Source organism: Otolemur garnettii, unplaced genomic scaffold (assembly GCF_000181295.1).
Source record: "Otolemur garnettii isolate 467f Iridium unplaced genomic scaffold, OtoGar3 scaffold00020, whole genome shotgun sequence".
Classification (NCBI taxonomy): Eukaryota; Metazoa; Chordata; class Mammalia; order Primates; family Galagidae; genus Otolemur; species Otolemur garnettii.
Genome location: NW_003852415.1, coordinates 25671689 through 25681208, shown reverse-complemented (window position 1 = coordinate 25681208; position 9520 = coordinate 25671689). Strand labels below are relative to the sequence as shown.

At 38.9% G+C, this 9520-nt stretch overlaps 1 protein-coding gene across 1 annotated transcript in view; it reads right to left on the bottom strand.

Moving 5' to 3' along the window:
• EML1 (echinoderm microtubule associated protein like 1) overlaps positions 1 to 9520 on the bottom strand; it is a 195167-nt gene that overhangs the window by 57875 nt on the left and 127772 nt on the right. The window contains exon 3 of the mRNA XM_023511568.1: positions 5510 to 5642. Within this exon, the coding sequence (XP_023367336.1) occupies positions 5510 to 5642 (133 nt within the window). The remainder of the gene's footprint in view (positions 1 to 5509; positions 5643 to 9520) is intronic.

Here is a 9520-nt window from a genome sequence, read left to right as displayed (position 1 = left end):
TTTGTGGCAAATCCAAGTAATTTTTTAGGAAAGCTGATAGTCTTAGGGAATCTTAGAGAATTCTATATAGTAGGAGAAAGAAACGTGATTTTTTGTAATATAAAGCCAACTACCTGAGCCAGTAGGGACAAAGGTATCACTTCTGATAAAGGGGCAGGTACCAACTGGTCTTCCTTGTTCAACAAGGTAACACTTCCATCTCTATTTTGCTGCTGAGATCAGACTCAAAACATGAATTTGCATCTACATTTCAAAGAATCTGAATAATAAAGAAGTTTATTAGAAATAATTTTTAAAAATCAAATGAAACCAGATTTCATTTTTCTATACTTTAAGACAAATCATGTCACTGGCTTCAGCACAGTTATAAATGCTGTACTTTGAAAAGTGGAACTATTTTTCCAAAGGACTATTATTTAGAAGCAATATTTACCATTCAATCTCACACTTGTTACAGAGCATTTTTAAAATAATGCTTTCTGTACCAGTTTTATCCTTTTGATCATAGCTCTACCCTATTGTAATGTTCTACATAAGAGCTGAGAGAATGAGCGTCTGTCTCTTTTTTGAGCCAGTGGAAATGTTGCTCTATTGTCAGCTTCAGCATCCCCACTGAGCAAGGTATGACCTGCTATGTCTTCCCTAGATTTTCTGCCTTTTTTTCTTTGACTAATGGAAAACAAAGCTTTTCCCAAGGATTCCAAATCAAGCCCTCAATCAAAGTCTTAATTGGCAACACAAAGCACCGCCGCTGGGTGCTGGACTATGTCCAAAGGGGATTTTGTTCTTAAGCACTAGGCTGAAAAACCCCAGAGAAAGAAAACAAACACATACCTATCCACACACCACATGCGCCCCAACTCATTTAATTTGGAACTCTGATTACAGAAAAATTCCTACGTGATTGTAAACATATTTGAAATTACTTGGAAGTTATTTTAATCCTAATATTCAATTGCCCAGCTAGCTCCCTTCTGTTTTCAAAATTCTCTCCTAATGAGAGTTCTATAGGAACTTTACCGCAGAGTAACAATTAGAAGCTACTGTCTGTATTTCTAGTTTCCAAATGGATGGGAACTCTCATCTGTGGAAGCCCATAAAGGCCAGAAAGAAAAAAGTTAAAAAATGACTTGCGACATTCTCAATTCAAAACCCCTGGGTTTTGGACACTCAATCTATATAACTACGTACTCTGAGTTAGCAGCTATATGCTGACAATAATTTTATTCCTGTGGTTAGATTCAGAAAATAGTTCCTCAGGCTTATCCTACCAAGAACAAACGTTTCAAATGTTAGAACTAAAAATACAACCTTTCAAGAATTCTAACAATCATGCCAATTAATTCTTTGAGGTCTAAGAAGAGCTTAAGCAGTTCAATTAAGTTACAGGCATTATTGGACTACTGCGACATTACCTTGGACTTCTACAAAATCAAAGACAACAAGCATGCGTGATGTATGCTCTCAGGATGAAGCAAATGAACTAAACCCAGAAATTCTATCTACGTTTTAATTCTTTCACTTTTTGCTCTAAAAAATGTTTTAAATTTACATTGCAAATATAAAAGGTATTAAGTATAAAATATTTTTTGAAGGATAAAAGGGCAATTTTTCATTTCTTCATTAACTATAGGCCTACCTCATGTTCTGTTTCAGATCACTATAAAAAAAGTGAAGGTCCCAATGAAGCAAGTCACACCAATGTTCTGGTCTTCCAGTGCACATAAAAGTTACCTTTATACTGTACTTTATACTGTACTCTATCAAGTATGCAACAGCATTATGCCTTAAAAGCAATGCATGTGTATAGACTTTAATTTAGAAAAAAAAATTATTGCTAAAAAATGCTATCAATCATCTGAGCCTTTGGGGAGTCGATTCTTTTGCTGGTGAAGGGTCTGGCCTCCACGCTGATGTTGCTGACTGAACAGGCTGGTGGTTGCTGAAGGCTGGCATGGCTGTGGACATTTCTTAAAATAACAGTGAAGTTTGCAGCATCAAATAACTTCCTTTCACAAACATTTCCTCTGTAGCATGCACTGCTGTTTGAAGGCATGTTACTCACATTAGAACCTCTTTTGAAAATGGAGTCAATCCTCTCAAACCTTGCCATTGCTTTATCAATTAAGTTTATATACTATTCTAAATCGTTTGTTGTCATTTCAAGAATGTTCATAGCATCTTTTTTTTTTTTTTGAGACAGGAGACTCAAGCTGTTCCCCTGGGTAGAGTGGATGGCATCACAGCTCACAGCAACCTCTAACTCCTGGGCTCAAGCGAGTCTCCTGCCTCAGCCTCCTGAGTAGCTGGGACCACAGGCACTCGCCATAATGCCCGGCTATTTTGTGGTTGCAGCCATCATTGTTGTTTGGTGGCACTGGACTGGATTGGAACCCACCACCTTGGGTGTACGTGGCTGGCACCTTAGCCGCTTGAGCCACAGGCGCCGAGCCTGTTCATAGCATCTTAATCAGGAGTATATTCCATTTCAGCAAACTACTTTCTTTCCTCATCCATAAGAAGCAACTCCTTATCCACTGAAGCTTTATCATGGCAATTCAGTCACATCTTCAGACTCTTCTTCTAATTCTAGTTCTCTTGCTGTTTCTACATAGGCCGTTACTTCCTCCACTGATGTCTCAAAACCCCAAAGTAATCCAGGAAGGTTGGAATCTTCTAGACTCCTGTTAATGTTGATATCTGATATTCCCTTCTTCTTAACAACATCTAGAATAGATGATTTCAAGTGACTTTGTCCAGATTCATCAGAGGAATTACTATCTATGGCACCTATACCCTTATAAAATATATATTTAAATAATATGACCAGAAAGTCAAAATTACTTCTCAATCCACTGTAACAATTGTTATTGTATTAGCAGGCAGGAAAGCAACATTAATCTCCTTGTGCATCTGCATCAGAACTTTGGGTAACCAGGTGCACTGTCAATGAGCAGTCATATTTTGAAAGGGATCTTGATCTTGTTTTCTGAGCAGTGGGTCTCAACAGTGGGCTTAAAATATTTAGTAAACCATGATGTAAATAGATGCACTGTCATCAGGCTTTGTTATTTCATTTATAGAGCAAAAGCAGAGTAGATTTAGTATAATCTTTACAGGCCCCAGAATTTTCAGAATGTCAATAAGCACTAGCTTCAACTTAAAACCATCAGCTACATTAGCCCCTAACAAGAGAGTCAGACTGTCCTTTAAAGCTTTGAAGCCAGGCGTTGACTTCTGTCCAGCAATTAAAGCCCTAGATGGCATCTTCTTCCAATAGAAGGAGGCTATTTTGTCTACACTGAATGTCGTTGAGCAAAGCCATCTTCAGTTACCCTAGACAGATCATCAGGATAACTTGGTGCAGCTTCAACACCAGTACTTGCCACTTCATTTGTACTCTGATGTTATGGAAATGGCTTCTTTCCCTAAAGCTCTTGAACAAATCTCTGCTAGCTTCAAATTTTTCTCTGCAGCTTCTCCACCTCTCTCAGCCGTCATAGAATTGAAGAGAATCCTTGCTCTGGATTAGGTTTTAGCTTAACGAAATGTAATGGCTGGTTTGATCTTCTATTCAGACCACTGAAACCTTCAGCAATAAGGCTGATTAGCTTTCTTATTATTCATGTGTTCGCTGGAGTGACACTTTTAATTTCTTTGAAGAACTTTTCCTTTGTAGTCACAACTTAACCGATCAGTGCAAGGGCCTAGCGTTTAGCCTAACTTAGCTTTTGACCTGCCTTTCTTGCTAAGCTTATTTCTAGATTTTGGCTTAAAGTGCGAGATATGGAACAATTATGAAGTTCTAAAAAGCAATGCAAAACCACTTTTCTTAAAGTTCACAAAAAATAAACACCTGAAACTCTGACGAAACAATGAAAATCTGCTTGGTGAGAGGCAAGTGTTTATTATGTATAAACACTCCATATATTTAAAGATGTCATAAATTTGTTTTATATAGCTGCTGCCTCAGCATCCATTTTTAGGCCTGACATAGTTGTCTGAAACCCAGTCACACCTCATTACCTTTGGCCTAGTTAAAGCTCCTCCTCCCCATGGGTTGGTTGTCATATAGCCTACTTGTTCCTCATTGCAGTGACCCCAAACCCAACATACCCCACAGCTGCTGTCAAAGATAAACCCTAATGGTCAATGCTAGAATCAAATGTTTCCCACTTTGTACATTTTTCTTCAAATTAGCCAATCCACAAAGCCCTTGGGAAAGCCTAAGGGATAACACCCTTAGACCTTCGTGAAGACTAGTCCACAGGTCCTCACTCTTTTCCCCTCTTTCTCTCTCACTCACCTCTGGTCAAGCATTCTGCTGTCAGCCCTCGTGGGAACCCCCCTTCTCTGGTGGCTATGTGAGTAATAAACTGCTCCTGTTATTTCACATGTTTTGTTGAGTTGCTTCCTCTGTGTCTTACCTGACTGACACACCTGCCCCTAACTGCTTTCCCAGAGCTCTTCTAGAGAGTGAATCTGTTGGTGAGAATAAACTGGATGCAGATCAGATAAGAGCCACAAGGGTGTACGACAGTATAAATGAGTTTCCTGGGAGAAGGATACTCGGCCACAGGCTGGACACTCGGGCATTAGGCTGTCAGCCATGGTAACTGACAGTGCTGTGAAAGGCACACTGTAACACTTGTGACCACCTCCACTGGAGCCCTGTCAGGGCTTTCCAGAGAAAAACCTCAAATCAGAGAAAAACACAACAAAAGGGAAGACAGGATTGGTAGATTTTCATTCCAAGTCATAAACCAGCATCAAATGAAGCACTTAACTCTTACACCCCCACCATGTATTCTCAGTACCCGGCAGAGCATACACATGCCCTATACCCACAGCACCTACAGGCAGTTAGTTCTATGACCTCTAAAAGTTCCACTATATTCTAAGAGCAAGACCATGAGGTATAGTTGTGGAAGAATTTCTTTAAAGCTTTCTAACCTACAGAACCATTGGTATTTAGTTTTCAGAGCCAAAAATTTAGAATGGCTATAAAATATAAAATTTCGATATGATAATTATGAAATAATAGAAAAGCTAAGAGCAAACTGTGCTTTGATAGACAACATCAATATCTAAACTCCACTGTTAGGTACAATTTAAAAGTATGAGCTCATCCAAATTTTATAGATAAAAATTAAGTTTGCTATGGCAATCTAAACTTTGTGATGTTCTAGGTATGTTCTTGGGGACAGCATATTCATTTTCACCTAGTTTACACTCACACTGTTGTTTTTATTCAAAAGAGAACTTTAAGTAAAAATACAAAATGGCACACGGATGTTTTGGCCAATGAGATTTAAAGACAGTGTGATTACATTTAAAAGAAGAAGAATATTAAATTTACCCAGTTCTTGTTATGCTGACATACTAAATGTTAGATTTTAATAAGTTTTAATTCAGATGAAATAAAGTATCATATAAAGAAGACAGACTCATTTTAAAATCTAAGAGAGAACTGCTTTTAGAATTTATTGAAGGCCTTTATTTGGCCCACCTTTTGGTTGCTGGCACAGTGGTTTCTTTCCTGACCCCAGAAGGGGATGGTAGGGAACCGCTGGGCTTCTTTGGTAACACAGTGCCGTTGTTGACAGTGGTTCTTAAAGGCAGGGTCTGCATCAGGGGTCTTGCTGTAAGACAAGCAGAAAAGGAAATCAGAATCTTCCCCTTTGCTGCGGTAGCACTTTATAGAACTTAAGCTACAATAGAAAGAAAAAGAATATCAATTTTAGGCTGCTAGCAGAACAGACAAATGTCCCAAAGGTAATTCCATAGAGAAAGGATCATCTCTTCAACAAATAGTGCCTGAACAGAGAACCTAGACATCAAACTCCCACCCTACGCAAAAAGTAACCCAAATGGCCCACAGACCTAATGAAAAATGCAAAACTATAAAACTTCTGGAAGGAAACAATCTTCTATTTAATGATAAATGTCTAGATATAATACTAAACTTCTGGAAGGAAACAATCTTCTATAAAATGATAAATGTTTAGATATAATACTAAACTTCTGGAAGGAAACAATCTTCTATTTAATGGTAAATGTCTAGATATAATACCAAAAGCACAGTCCATAAAAGAAAAAAAATTAATAGCTTGGACTTCATTATAATTTTTTAAAATTTATGAAAGGCACTTTAAAATACAAGGCATAGGTTGGGAGAAAATACTTGCAAATCATATATCTGATTAAGAACTTGTATACAAAATATGAAAAGAACTCTTAAAATTCAGCAGTAAGCCCAATTAAAAAATGGGCAAAAGATCTGAAAAGACACCTCACCAAAGAAGATATACAGATGGCAAATAAGCATATGAAAAGATGCTCAACACATCATTTGTCATTAGGGAAATGCAAATTAAAACAATAATGAGGTACCTCTATACACCTATTAGAATGGCTAAAGTCCAAAACGCTGACAAAATACCAATTGCCAGCCAGGATGTGGAGCAACAGGGAGTCTCTTCCTTAGTTGCTGGTAGGAATGCAAAATGGCATACTACTTTGGAAGACAGTTTGGCAGTTTCTTATAAAGCTAAACATAGTCTTACATATGATCTGGCAATTGTGCTGACACTAGGTATTTACCCGATTGATCTGAAAACTTATGTCTACACAAACCTGCATGTAAATATTTATATCAGCTTTATTTATAATTGTCAAAAACTGGAAGTGATCAAGACATTGACAGGTAAATGGATACCACTGACAGGTAAATGGATAAACAAACTTGTTCAATCACACAATGGAATAAGACTCCTTGATAGAAAGGAATGAATCAGTTCTCACAAAAACAGGGATTTGTCTTAAATCCACATTGTTGAGTGAAAGAGGCAAGTCTGAAAGGCTACAAGTTGTATAATTTCACTTTTTTTAAACTCTAGAAAAGGCTATACTAAAGACAGAAAACAGACCAATCATTAGGGAAATGCAAATTAAAACAATAACCCCTGTTGCCAGAGGTTGGGGGTAGGGCCCCATAGGAGATTTTCTTTCTTTCTTTCTTTCTTTTTTTTTTTTTTTTGTAGAGACAGAGTCTCACATTATCGCCCTTGGTAGAGTGCAGTGGCATCACAGCTCACAGCAACCTCCAACTCCTGGGCTTAGGCGATTCTCTAGACTGAGCCTCCAGAGTAGCTGCGACTACAGGTGCCTGCCACAACACTCGGCTATTTTTTTTGTTGCAGTTCGACCGGGATGGGTTTGAACCCGCCACCCTTGGTATATGGGGCCGGCACTCTACTCACTGAGCCACAGGTACCACCCAGCACAGGAGATTTTCAAGGGTGATGAAATTATTCTGCCAGATACTGTGGGATAGACACGTGACACTATGCATCATCAAAACCCACAGACTCTATAGTACAAAGAGTGAACTTCAACGTATGCAAATAAAAACCATCTGGGAGTTGGGAAAACTTCATGGTATCACAGAAAATGAATTGTGACAAAGAGTCTACCTGTATCTCAAGTACGTGACATCACCTCACTGAAGGTGGGAGTGGGGGAGAAGGTGCTGACCTTCTCGAATAATTCTGGAAATGAGTTGAGACTGTATGATTAAAGACAACAGAAACCTCATATAAGCACTGTATTCTAGTTGGCAAAGTTGTTTACCATAAGCATAGAGGTTAACAATGCTGAAACCACTGTACATGAGCACTGGAACAGAACAGTGAAGCAGATGGATGAAGAGAGTGGTGAGGAAGGAGCCAGGTATCTCACTTCCCAGGAGAGGGAGGTGTCAGTATGCAGGTGGGATGGGGAGAGGAGAAAGAGCCACAGATTATGGATTAGAGCAGGACACATCGGTGTGGACTCACATTTACCTTCACACAGACACATCTGTAATTGCAAATATGTAGGTATACACAGGTTAGGATAAACACATACATTCATAAGCTCTATCTGCTAAAAGGGCCCAAAAGCAACAACCTCCCAGCGCCCTTCTCAGACTCTGATGCCATTCTACAACAAAAGGAACCAGGCTCCCTGGGGAAATGGATGAGTGGGAAATATACCAAGTGACTCTGGAACGTTTCTTAGTGCCAGAAAGTAAAGATGTACTCCGACAAGAACAAAACCAAAAAACACTGTATTGAGACCGCAAGTCAAGGGGACACAGGAGCCAACTGGAAGAGGTCCCAAAGGCCCAAGCTTGAGCAACTTAAGCAACACAACAGATAACATAATACTGGATTACAATCAAAGTATAAAATGGGTATCTCTAAATTCATACTGATATAAATGACTGAATAAGTAAACAAATGAATACACAAGTCCCCATGTAGAAGTATTCTGAATAATTTATGTAGCTACTCTGCCCTCAAGAAGGTAGAGCACGATTCCTCACTCCTAAGTGTGGGCAGCACACAGTGGCTGCCTTCTAAACGGGGACGTAGTAAGAAAGATGGGGGTGGGGTAGGGAGAAGTAACTTTACAGAGGAGAAACCTGAGCAACAGTTCCTCAGCCAGGTGATCAAGGTCCATATCCACAATGGTAAGTCATGTTGACAGAACATACCCATGACGTGATGATATGACATGATGAGAATGACACTTTACCTCTGTGGTCATCCTTCCTAAACCCCATAACATTAGTCTATCATGAGAAACCCAAATTGAAGGATAATCAGATCCTCAAATGTGGCCCCTTGATTGAATCCGAACTTCACAGAACAAATCCCTTTATTAAGAACTAGTTAAAAGGCTGCACTCAAGGATCCAGAAGGCCATCTGTGGCTGTAAGACCGCAGGTTCCCTACCCCTAACAGTATTCCTCTAAACTGTCAAGGTCATCAAAACCAAGGATAATTGTCTAGAGGAGACTGAGGGGACATGATAACTAAATACAATGTGGTATCTTGGATGGGATCTTGGAACAAGAAAAAAGGACCTTAGGGATAAACAAAGGAAATGTGAATAAAGTATACCCATTAATTAGTAATAGTGTATCAAGGGCGGTGCCTGGGGCTCAAAGGAGTAGGGTGCCGGCCCCATATACCAGAGGGTGGTGCCAGCCCCAGCCAAAAACTGCAAAAAAAAAAAAAAAAGGATAATAACAATAATAATAATAGTGTATCAATACTGGTCCATTTATTGTGACAAATGTGCCATACCAATATAAGATGGTAATATGGGGAAACTGGGTCCAAGGTACATGGGAACTGTTTGTATCTGTAACTTTTCTATAAATCTAAAACTGTTCTCATATGAAGTTTATTTTAAAATGCTAGCAGAATTTATTTTATTCATCACAAATTTAAATCTGTCTCCATTTAGGCTCTTCAAAACATTGTCAACTACAAAACTACATATAGTGTCAAATTTTAAAGACACTAGAGCTTTTTACTCCTTAATGCTGAGGGCCAGCTTTCCTTCTTTTTCTATTGCAAAAGAAAGTGAGAAAAGCCACAGTCAGCCCCTCCAGCCAGAGACCACGAGCCCCTTCTCAACTCCTCCCAAAGCTCTCTTTTCTTTTTCTTTCTTTCTTTTTTTTTTTTTT